Below are 26,510 nucleotides of genomic sequence, written 5' to 3'. Positions count from 1 at the left end.
TTACAGCAGGACATTGATAGGATGCAGAACTGGGCTGAGAAGTGGCATATGGAGTTCAACCCAGATAAGTGTGAAGTGGTTCATTTTGGGAGGTCAAATTTGAAGACAGGACATAATAATAATGGTAAGGTTTTTGGTAGTCTGGAGGATCAGAGAGATCTTGGAGTTCATGTCCATAGGACACTCAAAGCTGCTACGCAGGTTGACAGTGTTGTTAAGAAGGCGCATGGTGTGTTGGCCTTTATTAACCATGGGACTGAGTTCAAGAACCGTGAGGTAATGTTGCAGCTATATTAGACCTTGGTCAGACCCCACTTGGAGTACTGTGTTCAGTTTTGGCCACCTCACTATAGGAAGGACGTGGAAACCATAGAAAGGGTGCAGAGGAGATGGGTACATGGAGACGAGAAAAATAGAAGGTTATGCGGTACGGAAATTCAAGGCAGTTTCTAGAGTAGGTTACGTGGTTGGTAGAACATTGTGGGCGAAGGACCTGTAATGTGCTGTAATGTTCTATATTCTAAAAGGCTGGAGGGACCAAGCATCTGGAAGCCTATCAAAGCTAGAAAGATTCAAAATAATATTTATCAACCTATAATTGTATACTTGCATTAAAAATAAGAGAGAGTAGGACCACTCAATGATAAAGGAGGAAATTTATGTTTGAAGTCAGACGATATGGACAAAGTAGTAAGCAAGTACTTTATGTCAGTATTCACCAAGGAAAAAGACATGGGGCACAGTGAGAGCAGTGTGGAGATGCTAATGTGCTAATTGGGGATTAAGATGGAGGTGGTGTTGGGTCTTTGGAAGAGAACGAATGTGGATAAATCTCCAGAGCCTTATGGGAATTATCTTCACCACAGGCAAAGTCCTGGATGACTGGAGAGTAGCTAATGTTGTTCCTTTGTTTAAGAAAGGAAGCAGGGATAATCCAAGGAATTATAGGCTGGTGAGCCTCACATCAGTAGAAGGAGGCAATTGAAGAGGATTCTTAGGGCAAGGATACATGCACGTTTGATAAAAGATAACTTGATTACTATCAGTAGGTTTGATCCAGAAGACTACGATGCATGGGACACATGGTGACTTAGTAGTTAGGATTCAGAAGGCAAAATGTAGAGGTGAAAGAATGTCAATCCTGCTGGAGGTCCATGATGAGTGGTGTTCTGCAAGGATCATTGCTGCAAAGTCTGTAGTTTGTGAAATATATAAATGACTGTTGAAAATGTAAATAAGGGGATTAGTAAGCTTGCAGGTGACACAAAGATTGGTAGAGTTGTAAACAGTGGAGAAAGCTGTCAAAGGATAGGCAGAATATTGATCAGTTACAGTTATGGGTGGAGAAATGGCAAATGGAGTTTAATCCAGGCAAATATGAGAGCTGCACTTTGGGAGATCAAGTGTAAGAGGAACATATACACTTAATGGGCTGTTATCAGCATTGATGTATCGAGGGATCTTGGGGATGTCCATAGCTCTCTGAAAGTGGCCACACAAGTAGATAAGATGGTGAGGAAAGTGTGTGGCATGCTTGCCTTTACTGGCCAGGGCACTGAGTATAAGAGTCACATTGCAGTTATTGCAGTCATGAAAATGCAAGAATTGGAGGGATACGGAATGTGTGTAGGCTGAAGTGATGTAGTTTAATTTGGCACTTTGTTCAGCACAGGTGTCATAGACCAAAGTTTCAGCTCCTGTGCTGTACAATTCTACGTTCTATAACCCAGAATTGGTAGATGAGGCTTATTAGTCTTTGTATTCATGAGAAGGGCTTTCAGTTTAAGGCAGACATTCAACTTCTAGAATGTAGCATTGCTAGTTTTACTTACAGATGGCAAGGAGAAATCTACCCTTTCTCCTACTAAAGAGTAGGATTTACACAATTTTCAGCTGCGTTTATGAAGAGGTCCTATTTTTATATCTTGGTTTGCAGAATGATGTTACTATATACTAGACGTGGACAATGTCACATAAATGGGTGCACTCTTATTGCAAAAACCTAAGAAGAGATTGATGGTGGTTAGAAGGTCCGGCAGGGAGGTTCAGGAGATGAACATGGAAGGTAATTGATAGTGGGGAGGTGTGATGGCTCGTGTGTCATTGTCGGATTGGGCAAAGGTATACCAATCAGATAAAGGAAATGCCCTTAGTGGAGGTCCTCTGAAGTGCTGTGAAGACCTGATTGCCAGGAACTGGCCAATGATGATCACTCCTGAGACAATGTGATCTAAATTTGTTCATAATTCTCTAAAAGGGGTACAGTGTGAGAACTGATACCATCCCATGAACAACTGACATGGAAATCACCAAAGGCATGTCAGGCTGAACTACAATCAGGAATACTGATTGACTTTCTGAAGTATTGAATTGAATTGACTTTGTTATTTCCATCCCTCATGTACATGAGGAGTAAAAACCTTTATGTTATGTCTCCGTCTATATGTGCAATGTGTAATTTATAGTAATTTATAATAATTAGTATGTACAACAGGATAGTCAATATAACATAGAAATACAGTTGTGTCAGCATGAATTAATCAGTCTGATGGCCTGGTGGAGGAAGCTGTCTTTAGGTCCTGGCTTTAATGCTGTCGTACCGTTTCCCAGATGGTAGCAGCTGGAACAGTTTGTGGTTGGGGTGAGTTGGGTTCCCAATGATCCTTCAGGCCCTTTATATACACCTGTCTTTGTAAATGTCCTGAACAGTGGGAAGTTCACATCTACAGATGCGCTGGGCTGTCCGCACCACTCTCTGCAGAGACCTGCGATTGAGGGAAGTACAGTTCCCATTCCAGGCAGTGATGCAGCCAGTCAGGATGCTCTCAATCGTGCCCCTGTAGAAAGTTCTTAGTATCTGGGGGCCCACATCCTGATCCTGTACAAAATAATGCATTTTCAGAGGTGACTGAGTGTTTGAATTTTTAGGCCATGAATCTATCTAATGTTGTCCTCACATATATGCATGGAGAAGTTAACTGTAATTGAAGGGTTTTTTTATACATAGTTCCATACTTATTCTCCTTGTCTGAGTAACATCAAGTCTGTGTTTACATTTCAGGGACCAATGGGAAAGATGGTAATCAGTGCCTTGTTGTTAACCACACCCAATATCCAGTGTATCTGTGGCATCCATTTCGAAAACACAACTACTTCTGTTTTGAGAGTGAGGAGGAGCAACGGGGATTTGGTGCTGTACTTAATGACTGTATCCGTCACCTTAATTATGGTAGGTTTGATGAACCAAAATCAAACTGTATGTGAGCTATGCTGTGTGGTCATTCTTGTAGGCTTCTTAATTCCACTATTACCGAAAGTAAATGGTCTTAGTGCACTACAGAAATAGGTATCTTGGCCGAAATGTTTTTTGAAAAACGGAAAATGCAGGATCATGACAAACTGGACAGATTCTACTTCGCTGAGCTTATCTGGTTGTCTGTTTCTGAGGGACTGCATTCTGCAACTGATATATTTTCCCCCCTGCACCATAACTGATTCTGCAGTGGCAGCACTAAGTTATAGCTTAGTGAGCGAACTTACTGATCTACAACTGAGCAAGCAAGGCAATACAGATCAGGACATGTAAGATATAGAGGCAATTATGGATAATTGTTGATAATTCTATCTTGTAAGGAATGTCGGAAAACAAATCAAAACACTAGTAACACTAATGACTACTCTCTGAATGCCGGTAATGCCAAGGAAGTGCAGGATTCCAATTCAAACCTTTCAGGAAGATAATATATTTAAACAGTGCATTTTAACAAAGATGGGTAGCATTATTAAGCAGTTGAAAGTGGGGCTGGCAATCCCTAATGATGAGAGTAATACTAATTCACAATTTCTCAATCTTTGGCAGTGAAGCTGTGCCATCAACTTCTCCTAGCTTTTTTTTTCAGTAACAAACCTGTTTGTAATAACAGCATATTTTCAACAAGATTGGAATAATTATATTGCATGTTTACATAGCAGAGAAGAAGAAAGCTTGTCTAATATTCAAAATGACGATGCTGCAGTTTAAAAAGATGTCTACTGCATGAAATCTTGTTCCCCGCCCATTCAAGCTGGAACTGCTTGGTAAAAATGTAATTTCAGTTATACCGTGTCGATAACCTTGACCAAGTTACAATGTAGTGTTGTTTAGACACTAAAATAGCATGGTTTCAGTTGACTAATCTCAAACTGACAATATATTTCTGTAAGAACTGGAAACATTGTAAAACAGACAAGCCTTGGGATTAGGTAATGAGCTGCAGGGTTTTGATCTGCTGAAAACAGAAACAGCAGGATCGGCATGATAAACATAATCCCCCGTATTTGTTAAAGGCAATATCAACGAGAAAGGAGTCATTAAAACCCAGCACTCAAATTGCTGGAGGAGCTCAGCAGGTCAGACAGCATCTATGGAGGGAAAAGACTCTTTGTGTTGACTGTGCATTTCCCTCCATACATACTGCCTGACCTGCTAAATTCCTCCAACACAGCGGCTGTCTAACTCAAAATTCCGAGCATCTGCAAAATCTCTCGCATCTTGTACGCTTGAATCTGTTACATTTATAAGATCTTAAGGCCATCAGACATAGAAGCAGGATTAGGCTGTTTGACCCATCAAGTTTGCTCCATCATTCCATCATGGTCGACTTATTACCCCTCTCAACCCCATTCTTCTGGGTCTCCCCGTATTTTGAGACCCTTACTAATCAAGAACCTATCAACCACAGCCTTAAATACACCCAATGACTTAGCCTCCACAGCTATCTGTGGTAATGAATTCCACAGATTCACTACTCTCTGGTTAAATACATTTTTCTTCATCTTTGTTCTAAAGGGACGTCCTATTCTGAGGCTGTGCTCTCTGGTCCTAGGCTCCCCTACTATAGAAAACATCCTCTCTGCATCCACTCTATCTAGGCCTTTCAGATTTTAGTGAAATCCCCTCTCTCTGAGCTCTAGTGAGTGCAGGCCTAGAGCCATCAAATGCTCCTCATTAACCCTTTCATTCTTGGGATCATTTTCTCGTGAACCTCCTCTGGGCCATCTCCAATGCCAGCACATCCTTTCAAAGTTAAGGGGACCAAAATTGCTCACAATATTCCAAATACGGTCTGACTAATGCCTTATTAAGCCTCAGCATTGCATCACAGCTCTTCAAAAATTCACACCTATTTAGAGTGCTGACTTTTTCTCCTTGCCAATACCAGACTTGTATAATATTTCTGGGAACATGCCCATGAAACTAGGCAATGATCCTACAAGGGACTTTGCAACAACCCTGAAACTGTTCAGTCTCTGCTTCTCACTATGTATTAACCGCTACCACGTTACAAGATACTCAGTAATAACGCATTTTAACAAAGATGGGTAGCATTATTAAACAGTTTAAAGTGGGTCTGGCAATCCCCAATGACGAGAGTAATACTAATTCACAATTACAAAACAAAAAGAAATAAGCTCATTTGGATCACAGATAGTGTTTTGTTTTGTAACTCCTAAACATTAAGTCTATTTGAAAGCGAAACAAAGAACCTTGTGCATCAATGGTGTGACCACAGTAGGTGATGCTTGGTTTAAAGAATTCACACGTTGCATTGTGCTCTAAACCCATAATCTTCTAATCTTTTTAACACTGTCTTACAATTTTGGAGATGTTCCTTGTCATCCTTAACAGTAACAATGATGTTATTCAGATAACATTGACTACCCGGACGGCCTTGAACCACCTAATCCATAGCTATCTGCCAGAATGCCACTCCAAAAATAAGCCTATTATAGTGATTCAATCACAATCAAGTGAAAATCTACAGATGTTGGAAATCCAAGTAACACACACAAAATGCTGGAGGAACTCAGCAGGCCAGGCAGCAACCCAGTCTCATCTATGTCCCTGCCTGCCCATCGTCTCCCTCCAATGTTCCTCCCCCCTTTTTGTTTCTTCCTTGGCATTCTCCAGCTTTCACCAATCAACTTCCTAACTCTTTACTTCACTACTCCCCCCTTCCCAGTTTCCTCTCTCCCCTCCCCCCACCCTCTTACTCTGACTCCTCATCTTTTTTACTCCAGTCCTGCCAAAGGGTCTCGCTCCAAAATGTTGCCTGTACTCTTTTCCATAGATGCTGCTGAGTTCCTCCAACATTTTGTGTGTGTTACTATTACAGAGATAAAGCTTTTTGTGAGTGTTTATGGTGAGAAACACTTTGGAATCTTCTTCCATTTCCATCTGTGGGTAGGCCTCAGCTAAGTCCACTTTGCTGAACTGTTTCTCTCCAGAAAGGTTTGCAAAGATACCCTTTATCTTGAGTGGAGGGTATTGATCTACTTTCAGTACTGGCTTGATGTTGACCTTAAAGTCACCACAGATCCTGTCAGACCCATCCCTCTTGGCTGCTGGAACCACCAGCATTGTCCATGGTCTCCACTTAACCTTGGAAAGAATTCCTTCAGTCCCCGTGTGATTTAGCTCACTGATGGGATAAGGAATGGAATGGGCTTTTCAAAACTTGGGTACCACATTTTCATTTACACTGTTTTACCCCTGATTTTCTGAGTTTCCCAATTCTGCCTTTGAGCACGGGTGTGGCATCATCCAGTATCTTTCCTAACCCACTTACAGTTGACTCTATCGCAGGGGTTGTGGCATGCATCTGGCGAATGGCTCTCCAAACAAGTTGTGGTTGTCTCAGACAACCACATCCCCACAGTGCTGGCCCTCCTGTTTTTACCACACACAAGCTCCATGTGTCCTGTTAGTTGTTGTATTTCATTGCTACAAATGTCATTCCCACAGGAGTTACCTCTTCTCCAGTGTGTTCTTAGTTGGATGTCTGCAGACTTCAGTAAAGTATCTTTGAAGTACCACTCAGACTCATTTTGTGGAATGCCTGAAGCAGGCGAGCCAGTGTCCAAATCCATTTTTTAATCAATTTGTCATTTACTTCTGGTGTAAACCGTATTGCTTGTTTATTGCTAGTTGTCACATTGTAAATCTCAAGGCTACACAATCCTGTGTCACTCTCATTATTATCAGATTTTCATCAATAGCATGCAGATTGGTGCTCTTTTTTTTAAAACTACAACTTGACTTTTAATTTTTATCTCTTCCCAGGGCAGTCCATTTATTTCTGTCTACCCAACATGCTCTTTGAATGTGTCCTACTTTGTTGCATTTTCTACAAATTTTGTCTTTAAATCTGCATTGGTCTGGTGTGTGTGCGAGCCACTACTACAATTGCAAAACAATTTGTTCGGCCAGGCTGGTTTCTGTTTAGACATTGCAATTTTGATTATGCTTACTTTCATTCCTGACTGCAACTCAATTGTGTCCCTGTCTGCTGTTCCTTGTAAGGATATATTCTTGTAAGATTCCACAAAGTAAACAGTCTGTCTGTGCATCATTAAGCCCATCACTGAACTGGAAATGCTCAGACAATTTCCTTAATTCATCCAGGTAAGATGAAGTGGACTCCCCTTCCTTTTGATTCTGCTTATGAAACCTAAAGCATTCTGGCATCAACAATGGTTTTGGTTCTAAATGTTTCTGTATTACTTTTGTGATATCAGTAAAGGTTATTTTGGCAGCTGATTTTCAAAGCAAACTGCATGCCTTTAAACCCAAAACACTCAGCAAAATTGGCACTCACTTCTCATTGGCTATTTCATTTGTTTCAAAATATTCAGTATCCAGTCAGTTCAGTATACATGAGCGAGTTACCTGTTGTGTAATCAAGTGAGTAAATCTTTCTGATATAGCCAGCCATTTCTGTTCTTTTTTAATAATGATCATCACCTGTACTCACTGTTTATGAACCCGTGAATTCTTCTGTTTTCTTCCATCTTTTAACTCAATAATCTCTGTCTTTCCCAAAGAAGCACATGCTGTGCTGTTTTTTTACTCAAACCTTTCTTGCTGTGTTTTTTTGCTTGAACTCCTCACTGCTAGGAGTAGGTAGCTGTCTCGGGTTCATTTGAAACTTCCTTGTTGCCACCGTTATGTTTTATAACTCCGAAACATTAAAACTAATTGAAAGCAAAACAAGGAGCTGGAAAATAAACGTGTGTACTTTGTTTTTACTTTAAGCGAGGCACACGTGTATCAAGTGTTAGTGTCATGATGTATGCAATTTATTTTTACATATAATGCATAATGAATTATTTAAACAATAAAGAATGCTTACTCAAACAATATATTTACAATATTACTCAAGTATTACTGAAATATTGAAGACACAACAGAGAGGTTCTCATGAAATTCTAGTTTATGATCTTCAGGGGGTTGAATTTTCACAAGAGTAGCAAATGTTACTCCCTTCTTCAAAAACAGAGTGGAGATAAGCCAGACAACTATAGGCCAGTCTGTTTAAAACCAGTTGTGGGAAAGCTTTATGAAACATTGATCTGGGATAGGATTAATCGTCACCTCGAGGAAATGGATTAATTAAGGCAAATCAGCAATAGGTCTGTTCAGGACAATTGAGATTAAATAATCTGAAAGCCTTTTTAGATGATGCAAAGGATAGAGTTGATGTGGGAAATGTAGTTAGTGTAATGTATGTACATGGACTTCCGGAAGGCTTTTGTTAACGAGGCACATGGGGAGTATAGATCCTCACCAGATTACCAGTGGCAGACTTGTAGGCCTTACATACGATGATCATTTTAGAGTGCGAAGGGATGTAGCTGCAGACGTTTTCTGTCCAATAGAATCAGGGCACGTCCACATGCTTTATCCTCCCAACTCTCCCCTCTTCACCGAGCCGCAACATTCGAACTTGCTCACTCACTGAGTCAGTGAGGCGGGCTGGAGGCCACTCTTCCTGTGCCTGCTCTCTCTCCCGTTACAGCTGTGTATGTGGTCCTCTCCCATACACTGTTTCTGTTAGTTTCTTCAAAGATCAAAGTAAATTTATTATCAAAGTATGTATATGTTACCATATACTACCGTGAGATTCATTTTCTTGTAGGTGTTTACAGGAAAAAAATATGTTAGGACTTACAAAGATCTATACATAATCAGACAAAGATTAACAAACAATTAATGTGCAAATTCTCTGACTTGCAATCTGTTCCAGTAACAAACGGTTTAAGGACTGTAACCTGCAGAGGACCTATAAAGGAGTTAAAGAGACATAGATACATGGTTGTCCATGTAAGGCAACAAAAAGTCATAGTGAATGGTTCAAAGTTCAAAGTAAATTTATTGTCAAAGTGCATATACTTCATATACAACCTGGAAGATGTATTTACTTGCAGGCATTCACAGAATTACAAAGAAACACAATAGAGTCAATGAAAAACTGGACACCATTGGGACGTACAAACAACCAATGTGCAAAAGACAACAAGCTGCTCAAATACAAAAAAAAAATAAATAACTAAGCAACAAATATCAAGAACATGAGTCCTCAAGAGTGTGTCCATAGATTGTGGAATCATTTCAGTGTTGGGGTGAGTGAAGATATCCCCTCTGCTTCCAGAGCCTGATGGTTGAGGGCTAATAACTATTCCTGAACCTGGTGGTGTGGGACTTGAGGTTCCTGATAACTGCAGTGAAGAGAGAGAGAGCCTTGATGGTGAGAGTCTCTGATGATGGAATCTGCTTTCCTACGACAGCGCTTCTTGTAAATGTCCTCAGCGGTGATTTACCTCTGATGGTTGTAGCCACTACTTTTTTGTAGGGTTTTTTGTTCAAGGCCATTGGTGTTCCCATACCAGGCCTTGATGCACCTTCTAAGGCGAAGAGGTTGTGGAGGCATTAGTAATGATCTTTCAAGAATCATTAGATTCTGGAATAGTTCCAGAAGACTGGAAAATTGCAAATGTCATTCCATACTTTAAGAAGGGAGGGAAACAGTAAAAAAAAGAAATTATTGGCCATTAAGCCTGACCGTAGTGGTTGGGAAGATGTTGGAGTCCATTATTAAGGATGAGGTTTCAAGGTACTTGGGGACACATGATAAAATACGCCAAAGTCAGTGTGTTTCCTTAAGGGGAAATCTTACATGAGAAACCTGTCGGAATCATTTGAGGAAATAACTGGCAAGATTGACAAAGTAGAGTCAATAGATGTTGTTTACTTGGATTTTCAGAAGGCCTTTGACAAGAGGCTGCTTAACAAGATAAAAACCCATGATGCTACAGGAAAGATGCTGATGTGGTAGAAGACTGGCTAAGCGGCAGGGGGCAAGGAGTGAGAAAAAAGGGGGCCTTTTCGGGTTGACTGCTAGTGACTGGTGGTGTTCCACACAGGTCAATATTTGGACTGCTTTTTCTCATATGTCAATGATTTGGATGATGGAATTAATGGCTTTGTGGCCATGTTTGTGGACAGTACAAAGATAGGCGGAGGAGCAGTTAGATAGTGCTGAGAAGTATAGGGTCTGCAGAAAGGCTGAGACAGATTGGTAGAATAGGCAAAGAAGTGGCAGATGAAAGGTAGTGTAGGGAATTGTATGATCATGCATGTTGGTTGAAGGAGTAAAGGCATAGACCATCTTCTAAATGGAGAGACAATTCAAAAATTAGAAGTGCAAAGGGACTTGGGAGCCCTTGTGTGGGCTGCCCTAAAGGCTAACTTGCAGGCTGAGTTACTTATAAGAAAGGCTAATGCAATGTTAGCATTCATTTCGAGAGAACAAGAATATAAAAGCAAGGAAGTAATGCTGAAACTTAATAAGGCATCTGTCAGACCACATTTGGAGTACTATGAACGGTTTTGACCCCCTTATCCAAGAAAGGATGTGCTGGCACTGGAGATGGTCCAGAGGAGGTTCACAAGAACGATTCCAAAAGTGGAAAGGTTAATATACGAGGAGCATTTGATGCCTCTGGGCCTGTACTTACTGGAATTTAGAAGAATGGGGGTGGTGGTGGGGAGTCTTCATTGAAACATATCAAATATTTAAAGGGCTAGATAGAGTAGATGTGTGGAAGTTGTTTCCTATAGTGTGGGAATCTAGGACCAGAGGGCCCACTTAGAACAGAGTTGAGGAAGAACTTCTTTAGCCAGAGGGTGGTGAATCTGTGGAATTCATTGCCGCAGACAGCTGTGGAGGCCAGGTCGTTGGGTATATTTAAAGTAGAGGTTGATAGGTTCTTGATTAGTAAGAGTGTCAAAGGTTATGGGGATATGGCAGGAGACTGGGTTTGAGCAGGGTAATGAATCAACTACGATGGAACGGTGGAGCAGATGAGATGGGCCAATTGGCCTAAGTCTGCTCCTGTATCAAGTGGTCTTATCATCTTATGCAACATCTGTTCGTCAGATGACAAAGGCGAATAGGGATTTTTGCCAGGGGTCACTGATGGGGAGTTCATTGCTGTCTTTTTGATCTTTGTTAAAAAGTTAGTTTTGGAGGTGCCAGCCACTGTTTCAATATTTGTGAATGACACAAAGCTTGGCAGTATCAGGAACTACAAAGAGGGTAATGAAAGTCTGCAGCAGGGTATATACAGTATGGTAGAATGCTGGCATGGCAGGTGAAGTTTAATGTGCAGAAGTGTGAGGTGGATACATCTTGGTCAGCAGAATATGGAGAGGCAGCAGAATAAAGGCTTTTCTAATAGGGTCCATGAAGAGAGTGAAGGTGTGTGTGTATAGAAATCAGTGAAAGTGGCAAGGTCAGTTAAGAAAGTAGTTAATAAGGCATGCACAATTTAGGGATTTTTCCATCTTGGCATAAAGTACGAAAGCAGGGAAGTGATGTTGACCCTTTATAAAAGTTGATTAGTGTGCTCAATTCTGGGTCATTGGAGAAAAGGTGTGCTAAAGAGACTTACCAGGATGTTGCCTGGAATGGAGGTCTGTATTATAAGGAGAGATTGCATAGGCTGGTTTATTTCACTGGAATGTAGAAGGTTGAGTGTTGATGTTATAGAAATTCATATTTTATGAGCACCAGGGGTAGGAGTGGATTTTGGGGGCTGTTCCCATTTGTGGATAAGTCAAAGACCAGAAGTCTGTCATAAGTTGAGAATGAGTAACTCATCGTCAGAGAGACATAATTTTCTCTAAGGACTGGTCAAAGCCAACATCATGCTCTTTTTCTAAAGACCGGCTACTGTTTAACCGTGATAGAAAAGAGCTGATATTTATCTTCATTCAGTGGAAAATGACTGAGTGATACTAAATGTGCTTAGACATACGCAGTAATCACCCATTTCTAGCACTGGGTAGCATAAATAGACACTCCCTCGCACACTCCATGTGCCATTGTTATTCTGATTAGCATAAAGGAAGCTTTAGTATTTTCTGTTTGTGTGCCAACAGAGTCTGTCAGTTACTGAAACAAAAGTGGGACTTACTGTAAACACAGGGATTTCATGTAGAATGTAATGCTTTTCCGGAGCCTCTGGCTTCCTGCGGATCACCAAATCTGGCTTCCAGAAGAGGATAACAGCTACATAAAGGATGACAGTATTGTCATACAGTAAATCTATTGTAAAACTTCTGTATACACGCAGTGGCCACTTTATTAGGTACACCTGTATGGCTGCTTGATGATACAAATATCTAATCCACCAGGCAGCAACTCAATGCATAAAAGCATGCAGACATGGTCAAGAGATTCAGTAGTTCTTCAGACTAAACATTAGAATGGGGAAGATATGTGATCTGAGTGACTTTACCCATGGAATGACTGTTGGTGCCAGACATGGTGATCTGAGTATCTCAGAGACTGCTGATTTCCTGTGACACAGCCTCTACAGAGAATGGTGTGAAAACAAAAAAAAAAGATCCAGTGAGCTGCAGTTCTGTGGGTGAAAATGTGTTGCTAATGAGAGAGGGAGAAGGTAAATGGCCAGACTGGTTCAAGCTGATAGTGACTCAAATAACCGCACATTACAACAGTGATGTACAGAAGAGCATCTCTGAATGCACCAGACCTTGAAGAGGATGGCCCACAGCGTCAGAAGACCACACCAGGTTCCATTCTTGTACCTGATAAAGTGCCCAATGATTGTACATAAAACAAACTTGGTAATAAATCAAAAAAATCAAGGATCAGCTCATAGATGAACAGAAGTAGAATACCTCTGAGGGAAGCTGAAATCTCAGGCAGCATCTATGGAGAAGAATAAACAATTGACATGTCAAGACCTGGTTAAGGCTCTCAGCACAAAACATCGACTGTTTATTCCTCTCCATAGATGCTGCCTGACCTGCTGAGTTCTTCCAACATTTTGTTTGGGATGCTGAAATCTCCTGGGTTCATTTTGAACACATGGAACAAGAGAACCCAGAAGATAACACTGGATATGTTGTATATAATATAACTCACTAGGACATGGCTTCATGATCATGATCTCTTAAAGACTGAGAAAGCATTTAATAATAAAAAAAAAGGACAAGTCTGTAGAAGGATCATTTCAAGTTTTCCCATCCTAATCAAGGAGAGAGGGCCAAGACATGATACGTAATCTGGAGAAACTGAGTAGGAATCCAGAGGAAGAAAAGAGGAGAGAAAAGCTTGCAATGTGTTGCGGGTGAACGTTAGGGCTTTAACTACAAATCAAGAAGAACAAAATGAAATTCTGATTGTGACAGGAAGAGGCATGAATAGCTTTTGTTGATAATAAGTAAGTAACTTGTAGTTAGGCAAAGTAAGTTAAGTAGTTATATATAATCCATTACACACAGTTAATACATGAATACCAGGGTGATAGATCAAGCATGCATCCTGTGTGACATCATTTCCTCACTTAATGTCAGCTTGTGGTAAACGGCGTGACAATGAACCAAAGAAGGATGCACAAGAGTTTTCCCTTATGCTTGTCTAATCTTGAAATTTATCATTTGCTATTTATTTTTTCTGCAGCCTTCTGCATTTTTACACTCACCCACTGACTGACCAGAACCACTACTGGTCTTGGTATGGGATAGAGGAGAAGCTCAGGGGCCGAGGTGAAACAGAGGAGAAGGAAAGGGGTGGAGGTTGGAGAAATTCCAAAAAAAAACTTTTGTTCAAAAATCCTTCCTCTATGTATTGGTGAAAGAAATGTTTTGAGAAAACATACTACTAAAATATTAATTTCTCAGCTGTTTCCAGTCTTCTCACTTACATTGCAAATAATTATGTCAAATCCATTCAGGGGAATTTACCCCCAAATAAATGTTTCAGGAGCCAAGTGACTGTTGTATGTAATAAACAGCAAGTTAACTGTTGTCCTTCCCTGAAAGGAATTTTATAAATGGAGTCATTCAGCCGAACCTGTTATATGAAGCTGAGTTGTACACCAAATGCAAGGAAGGAGTCAGGTTTCCTGCAGAACTTTAACACCACTGCAAAGAGATGTCCCCTTCAAAAACACTTCTCAACAATTCAAAAAGAAGTGCTGCAAGATTGTTAAAAGTCAGTTTAACCCGGTGTAAGAGTAACATCCTGATGACTGGCCAGGACATTTGACTCTTCACTTTTTAGAATTTTCTTTTGCGGAATACCTTTCTTCTGCCATAAATACTTCCAAGTAATGTCAATAACAATTTCTCTTCCTGGGTGAACTTAAACCTCATTGGTCTGAAAACTCACAGATGCTTTCTTACCCAGAGAGCAACTAGGTTTCAGTAACCAAATTTCCCTAGAACTATAGGGCCCACAGTTGACATGAAACTCTGTGGCTTCAGTGAGATTTGTGATCTGCTGTGACTTCAAATACAATCCCATACAGCTCACTGAACTGGTCTGCCCTGGAAGGTCAGCACACAGCAGTCACTCTTGGCATCCTAGTTCCTGACCTCTCCAGGCTGGAACTTCTGGTCACTGCCCGCACTGATCAGTGCAGCTCACTCCTGCATGAGGAAAGCCTTGCAATTTCCACACACAAGGAGAGTAGAAGAGCCAGCTGCCGAGACCGCAGCCATGAGATTAAATGCTGACGGCCACAAGAACTAATAATAGATTATGAGTCATTTGCTTGGAACTTGACACAGTGACCAATCACAAAGGAGAATCTGATAATCATGCTCATTGAACCTTGCATTTCTCCATTTGAAGATCTTAGGCTGATAAACGAATCCATTGGCATTCGATTTTCACAAAAAAGCACATGAAAGCAATTTAACCCAAGACAGATGTGCAAGTAATCATTTATTGTTGAAAACAGGTCCTTGCAAAATCAGCCAAGGCACTTATGCGTTTAATTCACCTTCACATGTCTAGTGGTTCCCAGTGTCAGCACACATCTAATGAACATATCATAAACAACCAGCATTCTTTAAGTTTATGTTCTTGCTTATTGGAAGGCTGAAGAGGCTGATGAATTGAGAGAAGTTCCAGTAGGAGGGACACTTGGTGCAAAGGAGCCACAAAAACCCTCTGGGGCTACGTCTAGGTGCTCCTGACAGAAGGTTGCCACAGGGAGGTGGGGGTGGGGGTGTCTGTGAAGAGTAATACCACACGAGTGTAATCTATGATACCTGCACTTTGGGGAAAACTGCAAATCTCCTCACCTGCACTGCAGACTCCCGTGGACTCAGCAAATTATACAGTCTCCTCTGCTTGAAATTATACAAATTATACATATTCTCCTCTGCTTGAATCTGGAGGAACTGTGAGATTTGGCAGGAATCAGAAGCTCCTTGTTAGGCAGTACCCTTTACTCTCTTTACCAGCTTAATGTGCAGCATTTTAGCACTATATATACCAAAAAACCACTCCAAACAACCTCTTGTCATGGTCCGGATCGGGGTCCCTTTAAATTTAGTTTGTTTATGTTATGATCCGGACCGTTGATTCCCTGTTTTCCCGTGTCCCTCGACTTTGGTGATTAGAGGCAATTAACATTCGGCTGAACCGGTAGTTTATAGTCTCCAGCTTTCAGCCGTTCGGGGCGGGAGCGTCTGCAAAGTCATCCAAGGTACGGTGTGTCGATGTCATCCGGCCGGAGCAAGCCTAGTCTCTGCGGAAGTGAGTGCCGGTAATTCGCCTCTCCTCACCGGAGCAACCCTGTCCAGTTACCTCGCCAAAGCAAGCCTGCAAAGTTTCCTCACCGAGGTGGGTCTGTCAGTTAACCCGCCGGAGGGAATCAAGAACCGCTGTCTACTGTTTCCGGGCCGAGTCGCGAGCTCGCCACAACCCGGAGGCTCCAAGTCAAGTCCTCGCTCCAGCGGCATTCAAGCACCAAGTCAAGTCCTTGCTCCGGCGGCATTCAAGCACCAAGTCAAGTCCTGACCCTGGCGGCATTCAAGCACCAAGTCAAGTCCTGGCCCTGGCGGCATTCAAGCACCAAGTCAAGTCCTGGCCCTGGCGGCATTCAAGCACCAAGTCAAGTTGGGCCCTGGCGGCATTCAAGCACCAAGTCAAGTTGGGCCCTGGTGGCATTCAAGCACCAAGTCAAGTCCTGTCCCTAGCGGCATTCAAGCACCAAGTCAAGTCCTTTCCCTGGCGGCTTCCCAGTTCTGAGTCAAGTCCTGGCCCTGGTGGTCTGTGATTCCTGTCCTACTCCCTTGTCTGAATCCCTTCTCTGCCCCTCTCGCCTCTAGCCCTCGTCTGCAGCCCCCGCCTGCACTTCGGTCTAGTTCCATTGCCGGAGCTAGATAGGTACTGTCTGGTGTTCATTCGTGTTGGTCTTGTCTTGTCTTGCCCACGCCTCCGTGGGGTGTCAGGCTGTCTTGCTGTTGCTCCGGGGGGGTCATGTTTTGTCTTGTCTGGTCCCCGCCTCCGTGGGGATAAGTCTGGCCTTCTTGCTGTTGCCCCGCGGGGAGTCATGTCTTGTCCTGTCCTCGCCTCCATGGGGTAAGTCAGGCCATCTTGCCGTTGCCCCGGGGAGGGTCATGAGTCCCGGCCCTATGTCCTGTACCCAAGGAGGGGTCCCGGCTCTGCGTTCTGTGTATGTGTCTATGGTTCCATGTACCTGCTCTCCCGAGACCGAGGCTCTGTTTTCCATGTTCCTCCTCTCCTTAGCCCGTGTTATGTCCATGCCTGGTTCTGGGGTCTGAGCCCGAGGCAAGATCCAGGTACTGGGTCCTTGCCCAGTCTCGGGCTCGGAGTCCATACTCTAGTCTCTTCATGTCTCCTCTAGTTCTGGGAGTCGATTCCGAGTCCTAGCCCAGACCCTTGGTCCCAGCCTAGTCGTAGTCCTCAGTCCTTGTCCAGTTCGCTACTCCTGCTCCTGCCTTGCTCTCCTGGTATCGAAAAATAAACTAAATCTAAGTAACCTCACAAGATGTGTCTTGCATTTGGGTCCACCCTTGCTCCCAATGCCCCGCCATTGTGACACCTCTACATTGAGAACATTTTCTCTGCTCAGATCTGGTAGGACGTCCTGAGTTGACTTTATCAAAAAGTGGTTCAAGTGCCTTCATCAGAATACGTGGATGCAAGCACATCCTTAGCTTATTTGGTAATACACACACACACACACACACACACACACACACACACATACACACACACACACACACACACACACACACACACACACACACACACACACACACACACACACACACACACACACACACACACACACACACACACACACACACACACACACACACACACACACACACACACACACACACACACACACACACACCCTCCCCGTCCCCCAACTTGGTGCTAAGAGTCAAGATGGCTATGAGTACAGAGAATCGCTGCCTCCTGCATTTCTTCAAGCTCAGCTTTCAGTTTCTCTCTGACAACAACTGGAACAAGTTTTGGAGGAAATACCACCAGCTGCTTAATCTCAGTGATCTCAGTATGTAATTTTAACTCAAACATTTCATTTCCTTCAAGTACGTCTGCAAGTTCATGCAGCAGCTGCACTTGTTCAGTGTAGAACCTGCATTTACTGATGTCTGCATTTGCTCGGGTTTTCTCAATTATTTTACTGCTAATAGCTAGTGAGTTACAAAGGTGCTGAGGATTGCTGCAACATCTCTGGATATAGAAACCCTGTACTGCGCACTTCTACCTCCGACCCAAGATCCACAACTGCACTGTCCGGATAGGCTTATTGTCTCTACTTGCTTCTGTCCCACTGAAGTCATGTCCTCATACTTCGATTCCATTCTAACCCCCTTAGTTTAGTCCCTTCCCCCTACATGGCAGGGAGATTAGCGGGGGCTACTGAGGTGACTTTAAACTAGAATGGTTGGGGGGTGGGAATCAAATTAAAGAGGCTAGGTGTGAGGAGGTTAGTTCACAACAGAGGGATGGGAACCAGTGCAGAGAGACAGAGGGGTGTAAAGTGAGGGTAGAAGCAAAAAGTACAAAGGAGAAAAGTAAAAGTGGCAGGCCGACAAATCCAGGGCAAGCATTAAAAAGGGCTAAAAGAGTTGTAAAAGAGCGCCTGAAGGCTTTATGTGTCAATGCAAGGAGCATTCGTAATAAGGTGGATGAATTGAAAGTGCAGATTGTTATTAATGATTATGATATAGTTGGGATCACAGAGACATGGCTCCAGGGTGACCAGGGATGGGAGCTCAACGTTCAGGGATATTCAATATTCAGGAGGGATAGACATGAAGGAAGGGGAGGTGGGGTGGCGTTGCTGGTTAAAGAAGAGATTAATGCAATAGAAAGGAAGGACATAAGCTGGGAAGATGTGGAATCGATATGGGTAGAGCTGCGTAACACCAAGGGGCAGAAGACGCTGGTGGGAGTTGTGTACAGGCCACCTAACAGTAGTAGTGAGGTCGGAGATAGTATTAAACAGGAAATTAGAAATGTGTGCAATAAAGGAACAGCAGTTATAATGGGTGACTTCAATCTACATGTAGACTGGGTGAACCAAATTGATAAAGGTGCTGAGGAAGAGGATTTCTTGGAATGTATGCGGGATGGTTTTTTGAACCAACATGTCGAGGAACCAGCTAGAGAGCAGGCTATTCTGGACTGGGTTCTGAGCAATGAGGAAGGGTTAATTAGCGATCTTGTCGTGAGAGGCCCCTTGGGTAAGAGTGACCATAATATGGTGGAATTCTTCATTAAGATGGAGAGTGACATAGTTAATTCAGAAACAAAGGTTCTGAACTTAAAGAGGGGTAACTTTGAAGGTATGAGACGTGAATTAGCTAAGATAGACTGGCAAATGACACTTAAAGGATTGACGGTGGATATGCAATGGCAAGCATTTAAAGGTTGCATGGATGAACTACAACAATTGTTCATCCCAGTTTGGCAAAAGAATAAATCAAGGAAGGTAGTGCACCCGTGGCTGACAAGAGAAATTAGGGATAGTATCAATTCCAAAGAAGAAGCATACAAATTAGCCAGCTCATCTGAGGACTGGGAAAAATTCAGAGTTCAGCAGAGGAGGACAAAGGGCTTAATTAGGAAGGGGAAAAAAGATTATGAGAGAAAACTGGCAGGGAACATAAAAACGGACTGTAAAAGCTTTTATAGATATGTAAAAAGGAAAAGACTGGTAAAGACAAATGTAGGTCCCCTACAGACAGAAACAGGTGAATTGATTATGGGGAGCAAGGACATGGCAGACCAATTGAATAATTACTTTGGTTCTGTCTTCACTAAGGAGGACATAAATAATCTTCCAGAAATAGTAAGGCACAGAGGGTCCAGTGAGATGGAGGAACTGAGCGAAATACATGTTAGTAGGGAAGTGGTGTTAGGTAAATTGAAGGGATTGAAGGCAGATAAATCCCCAGGGCCAGATGGTCTGCATCCTAGAGTGCTTAAAGAAGTAGCCCAAGAAATAGTGGATGCATTAGTGATAATTTTTCAAAACTCGTTAGATTCTGGACTAGTTCCTGAGGATTGGAGGGTGGCTAATGTAACCCCACTTTTTAAAAAAGGTGGGAGAGAGAAACCGGGGAATTATAGACCGGTTAGCCTAACGTCGGTGGTGGGGAAACTGCTGGAGTCAGTTATCAAGGATGTGATAACAGCACATTTGGAAAGCGGTGAAATGATCGGACAAAGTCAGCATGGATTTGTGAAAGGAAAATCATGTCTGACGAATCTCATAGAATTTTTTGAGGATGTAACTAGTAGAGTGGATAGGGGAGAACCAGTGGATGTGGTATATTTGGATTTTCAAAAGGCTTTTGACAAGGTCCCACACAGGAGATTAGTGTGCAAACTTAAAGCACACGGTATTGGGGGTAAGGTATTAGTGTGGGTGGAGAATTGGTTAGCAGACAGGAAGCAAAGAGTGGGAATAAACGGAACCTTTTCAGAATGGCAGGCGGTGACTAGTGGGGTACCGCAAGGCTCAGTGCTGGGACCCCAGTTGTTTACAATATATATTAATGACTTGGATGAGGGAGTTAAATGCAGCATCTCCAAGTTTGCGGATCACACGAAGCTGGGTGGCAGTGTTAGCTGTGAGGAGGATGCTAAGAGGATGCAGGGTGACTTGGATAGGTTGGGTGAGTGGGCAAATTCATGGCAGATGCAATTTAATGTGGATAAATGTGAAGTTATCCACTTTGGTGGCAAAAATAGGAAAACAGATTATTATCTGAATGGTGGCCGATTAGGAAAAGGGGAGGTGCAACGAGACCTGGGTGTCATTATACACCAGTCATTGAAAGTGGGCATGCAGGTACAGCAGGCGGTGAAAAAGGCGAATGGTATGCTGGCATTTATAGCGAGAGGATTCGAGTACAGGAGCAGGGAGGTACTACTGCAGTTGTACAAGGCCTTGGTGAGACCACACCTGGAGTATTGTGTGCAGTTTTGGTCCCCTAATCTGAGGAAAGACATCTTTGCCATAGAGGGAGTACAAAGAAGGTTCACCAGATTGATTCCTGGGATGGCAGGACTTTCATATGAAGAAAGACTGGATGAATTGGGCTTTTACTCGTTGGAATTTAGAAGATTGAGGGGGGATCTGATTGAAACGTATAAGATCCTAAAGGGATTGGACAGGCTAGATGCAGGAAAATTGTTCCCGATGTTGGGGAGGTCCAGAACGAGGGGTCACAGCTTGAGGATAAAGGGGAAGCCTTTTAGGACCGAGATTAGGAAAAACTTCTTCACACAGAGAGTGGTGAATCTGTGGAATTCTCTGCCACAGGAAACTGTTGAGGCCAGTTCATTGGCTATATTTAAGAGGGAGTTAGATATGGCCCTTGTGGCTACGGGGGTCAGGGGGTATGGAGGGAAGGCTGGGGCGGGGTTCTGAGTTGGATGATCAGCCATGATCATAATAAATGGCGGTGCAGGCTCAAAGGGCCGAATGGCCTACTCCTGCACCTATTTTCTATGTTTCTATGTTTCTATCTATGGCACTTCTCAAGCCCTCGATCTCCTCAGTAACTTTCAGCTCCCTAGCCCTGACCACCATATCTTCACCACGGATGTTCAGTCCCTATGCACTTCCATCCCCCATCAGCAAAGCCATCAACAGAGTCTTTCTTGACAAAAGAATCAACCAATTCCCCTTCACCACCACTCTCCTCTGTCTGGCACAACTGGTTCTCACCCTCAAAAGTTTTTCCTTCGGCTCCTCCCACTACATGGAGCTTAGAAAAATAGAGGGCTATGGGTAAGCCTAGGTAGTTCTAGGTTGTTTCTGTGCTGTAGTTTCTATGGTTCTATGCTTCTATGGTAAGGACATGTTCAGCACGGCTTTGTGGGCCGAAAGGCCTGTATTGTGCTGTCGGTTTTCTATTTTTCTCCAAACTCGAGGGGTAGCCATAGGCCTGGCTATGCCTGCCTCTTCATTGACTACATAAAACAGTCCATGTTCCAAGCCTTCCCCAGCAATACTCCCCAACTCTTTCTCTGCTACATTGCCAAATGTGTTGGTGCTTTTTCAACCACCTGTGCTGAGCTCGTCAATTTAATCAACTTTACCTCTAACTTTCACCCTGCCCTTAAATTCACTTGGTCCATCTCTGACACCTCCCTCCTCTTTCTTGATATCTCTGTCTCCATCTCTGGAGACAAACTGTCATCCAACATCTTTTATAAACTTACCAATTACCATGGTTATCTTGATGTAACATGCTATAAGGTTTCACTGCTGATGCAATGGCTTCTCTGTAATGTTCCACTGCTGAGGTAATGGTTTCCCTGTAGCAGCAATGTTTGGGTTATGACTAGGGATAACGGGGCATGTTAGCCAATGAGCGGGATGTTGTTCTTTCTTGTGTGGGGGTCGTTAATGATGGACGCTGCTTTTCCGAGGCACCACTCCTTGAAGGTGTCTTGGGTACTACAGAGGTAAGCCCATGAAGGAGCTGACTAACTTTACAATTTACGGTAACTTACTTCAAGCGTGCAGTAAAACCCCCACCCCCCTACCAATACCAGACGGTGATGCAGCCAGACAGAATGCTCTCCATGGTACATCTGTAGAAGTTTCTGAGCTTTAGGTGATAAACTGAATCTCCTCAAACTCCCAATGAAATATAGCTGCTGTCTTGCCTTCTTTATAGCTGCATCAATATGTTGTGACCAGATTATTCAGAGATATTGACACCAAGACACTTGAAACTGCTCACTCTCTCCACTTCTGATCCCTCTATGAGGATTGGTTTGTGTTCCTTCGTTCTACCATTTCTCTTTCCACCCTATCTCCTGTAAAAATCTATTCCTTTTTCTCAACTCCTTCGCCTCTGCCGCACCTGTTCCCGGGACATTTTCTCCATTCAAGGACTTTAGAGATATTTCTTCAAAGCTAATTTTTTTTCTCTTTCTTCAAAGAACGGGGTTTCCCTCCCTCCACTACTAATGCTGCTCTCACCTGTATCTTTTCCACTTCCTGAACATCCACACTCACTCCATCTTCCTGCCATCTGAATAGTGATGAAGTTCCTGTTGCCCTCACTTACCACGCCATCAGCCTCCACATTCAACACATCAACCTCTACAACTTCCGCCATCTCCAAGGGATCCTACCACTAAACATATCTTTATCTACCCCCCCTCACTTTACTCAGGGATCACTCCCTCCCTGATTCCCTTGTCCATTTGTCCTTCCCCACTAATCTCCCTCCTGGCACTTACCCGTGCAAGCGGTCCCAAGTGACACAACTGCCCCTACACCTCCTTCCTCACCCCTATCTCGAAAGAGTCCTTCCAGGTGAGGCAACACTTCAGCTGTGAATCTGCTGGGGTCGTCTATTGTGTCCAGTGCTCTTGATGCAGCCTTCTCTACACTGGTGAGACCTGTTGAAAATTGGCAGACCACTTCATCGAACACCTCTGCTCCATCTGCCAAAAGCCAAACTTCCCAGTGGCCAAACATTTTAATTCCAGTTCCCGTTGCTGTTCTGACATGTAGCCCATGGTCCCCTCTTGTGCCAAGATGAGGCCACCCTCAGGGTGGAGGAGAAATGCCTTATATTCCATCTGGGTAGCCTCCAAGTTGATGATATGAATATCGACTTCTTCCAGTAAAAAAAATTCCCCCCCTCTTCTGTTTCCCACTCTGGCCTTTTACCTCTTCTCACCTGCTTATTGCTCCCCCCTGGGTCCCCTCCTCCTTCTGTTTCTCCTATGGTCCACTCTCCTCTCGTATCAGATTCCTTCTTCTCCAGCCCTTTATCTTTCCCACCCACCTGACTTCCCCTATCACCTGCCAGCTAGCCTCCTTCCCCTCTCCCCCACCTTTTAATTCTGACATCTCCCCCTTCCTTTACAGTCCTGAAGAAGGGTCTCAGTCCAAAACATAGATGCTGCCTGACCTGCTGAGTTCCTCCAGCATATTGTGTGTGTGTTGCTTTAGAAACAATGTTTCTTCAGAGCAAAGGCACATAGACTTGCCTCAATGATTGTTTCTCTTTCCATGGATGCTGCTTGACCTGCCGAGTATTTCCAGCATGTTCAGTTCTTTATTTTCACCATCTGCAGGATTTTTGACTTTCATTTACCAGAGATTGACCATCATTAGTCCAATTAAAACAAACTCTGCTTTGGATTAATTTAATTCCTTGGAGTTTTCTTTTTATCCGGTAACTATATATCGTTATAGTTGAGCATTGTTAGCACTTGCTTCATCTTTTCAGCTGGTTTATCCTCTTTCAGTCCACTGTGACTGCATAATGAACTTAGAGATTACATCGGAATCGGAATCGTTTATTTTCACCTTTGGTTTGTGGCATCAATTCAACGCAAGACATAAAATATTATTATAAATACAATAAATAAATACATAAATAATTTTAATTAAAGAGGAATAGTGAGGTAGTATTTGTGGAATCATAGACAATTCAGGATTATGATAGCAGAAGGGAAAAAGCTGTTCCTAAAATGTTGAGTGTGGGTCTTCAGACTCCTGTACCTCCTCCCTGATGGTAGTAATGAGAAGATGTCACCAGGTTCGGATATGGCCCAAGTGCGGAGTGAGAGACACTGAAGCAGGTCGATAGTTCACAGACTTTAATGCAAATAGAGTTAAAAGGAAAAGAAAACAATAAACTCTCGGCCAGACAGGGCCGTTAACTAAAACTCTCAAATGGAAAACGAAGCCTACACTGTGGCTGAAAAGAATAACTAAGAATAAACGAATACTGCTAGTCTTCAGAGTCAGTTGGCTCAACAGTCCAATTTCTCAGGCAAGGCAGAATGCAGGCAGCGAAGTGTTACTGTGTCCAAGTCTCGACAAATACTACGATGGAATGAATGGAGTTAAGTACTATCACAATGAAATTAGCTGACATGTGAAAAGTAGTGGATACGGTCCAGGCCATCACAGGTAAAACCATGAGCATATTTTCTGTTTCAGGAAAGCAGCATCCATCATCAGGGACCCCCACCATCCAGATCATGCTCCTTTCTTGCGGCTGTCATCAGGAAGAAGGTACAGGAGCCTCAGGACCCATATCACCAGATTCAGGAACAGTTATTACCCCTCAGCCATCAGGCTCTTGAACCAGAAGGGATAACATCACTCCCCCCATCACTGAACTGTTCCAACTGAAATGAACTCATTTTCAAGGACCCTTCATCTCATGTTCTCGATATTTATTGCTTATTATTATTATTATTATTATTATTTCTTTTTTTCTCTTTCTTTTTAGTCCAGAATAGCCACTTCACCCATGAGATGGCTTTCCGGAGATCGTACCTGGCACTCTTGTGACTTTCTTGGTTGCCAGACCTGAATGTCTTAGATTTGGCCCGCAGCAGATTGCAGATCTCATGGTTCATCCAGGGCTTTTGGTTGGGGAAGACTCTGAATAAATTTGTGGGGACACACTTGTCTATGACTTTTTTTTATATAAAGTCTGTGACAACCGTGGTGTATTCATTCAGACCCACTGGTGAATCCTTGCATATAGCCCAGGCTACTGACTCAAAGCAATCCCATAGCCGTTCCTCTGCCTCACACGCCCACCTCTTTGTTGTCCTCATCACTGGAGCCTTGCCATTTAGCCTCTGCCTGTATGCAGGTCGGAGAAGGACAGCAAATGATCAGATTTCCCAAAATGGGGTCTGGGCATGGAACGATAGACATTCCTTATCTTAGCATAATCAGTGGTGTAATTTTTTGATGTTGGCGCGTGACCAAGTGGTTAAGGCATTCATCTAGTGATCTGAAGGTTGCTAATTTGAGCCTCAGCTGAGGCAGCGTGTTGTGTCCTTCAGCAAGGCACTTAACCACACATTGCTCTGCGATGACACCAGTGCCAAGCTGTATGGATCCTAATACCCTTCCCTTGGACAGCATCGGTGGTGTGAAGAGGGGAGACTTGCAGCATAGGCAACTGCCGGTCTTCCATTCAACCTCGCCCAGGCCTGCGCACTGGAAACCTTCCAAGGCGCAAATCCATGGTCTCACGAGACTAATGGATGCCTATATATAATTTCTTGGGACCTCTGGTGCTACAGGTTATATGCTGCTGGTAATTGGGCAGGGATTTCTTCAAACAAACCTTGTTGAAATCTCTGACAGTGATATGGAATGCACTGGGGTGGACTATTCGTATTTTGTGACAGCATCATGCAGTATCCCAAGCTCTTGATTAGAGTCGGATGCCGATGATATGTATTCTGCAGTCAGGATCATCGAGGAGAACTGTCTTGGTAAATAGAATGGCCAGTATTTGATTGTTAGCGGTTCAAAGTCAGGGGAACACGAGTATGACAGAACTGCCACATCAGAGCACCACAGAGAGTTTATCATGAAACACTGACCGCCACCTTTTGCCTTTTCCAAATCAGCAGCTTGGTGCAACCTGTGTATGATGAACGCTTTGAGTCTGATCACCATATCTGGTGTACTCTGAGTAATGCACAGAACAGAACAATTCTTCATTTCCCTGGAATATAGCACCTTTGCCCGTAGCACCATTTGCTAACAAGATGCTGGGTAGAGGGGGGTCTCACTCCTCTGCATTTCAGCCTGGCTTGGAGTCCACCCCTGTCTCTCTTCTGGCCATGGTGATGAACCTTCATCCATCTAAAGGTGCCGTACCTGCTTGCTTCAGAGTTAAGTCCACCCTGTCCTTCAGAAGATCGTGAAATCTCTAGTGCATTAAGTAGGTTCAAAGGTATGTTGCTTCATGAGAAATTACACACTGCAGATTGCAGTGAGAGTAATTCAAAGGACGTATATTTAGAAGTTTTGTACATAGCCTGCTGAAGATCACCGTGGTTTAC

General features: G+C 43.2%; 1 protein-coding gene across 2 annotated transcripts in view; it reads left to right on the top strand.

Annotated features, from left to right (window-relative positions):
* Window positions 1-26,510, top strand: part of niban1a (niban apoptosis regulator 1a) — a 140,648-nt gene that overhangs the window by 71,485 nt on the left and 42,653 nt on the right. For both annotated transcript variants that reach the window (XM_063064011.1, XM_063064010.1), the window contains one exon: window positions 3,062-3,229. In XM_063064011.1, coding sequence (XP_062920081.1) covers window positions 3,062-3,229 — 168 coding nt within the window. The remainder of the gene's footprint in view (window positions 1-3,061; window positions 3,230-26,510) is intronic.

This window comes from Mobula hypostoma, chromosome 12 (assembly GCF_963921235.1).
Source record: "Mobula hypostoma chromosome 12, sMobHyp1.1, whole genome shotgun sequence".
Classification (NCBI taxonomy): domain Eukaryota; kingdom Metazoa; phylum Chordata; class Chondrichthyes; order Myliobatiformes; family Myliobatidae; genus Mobula; species Mobula hypostoma.
The sequence above is the reverse complement of the archived record's forward strand: the minus strand, read 5'-3'. Positions and strand labels throughout refer to the sequence as shown.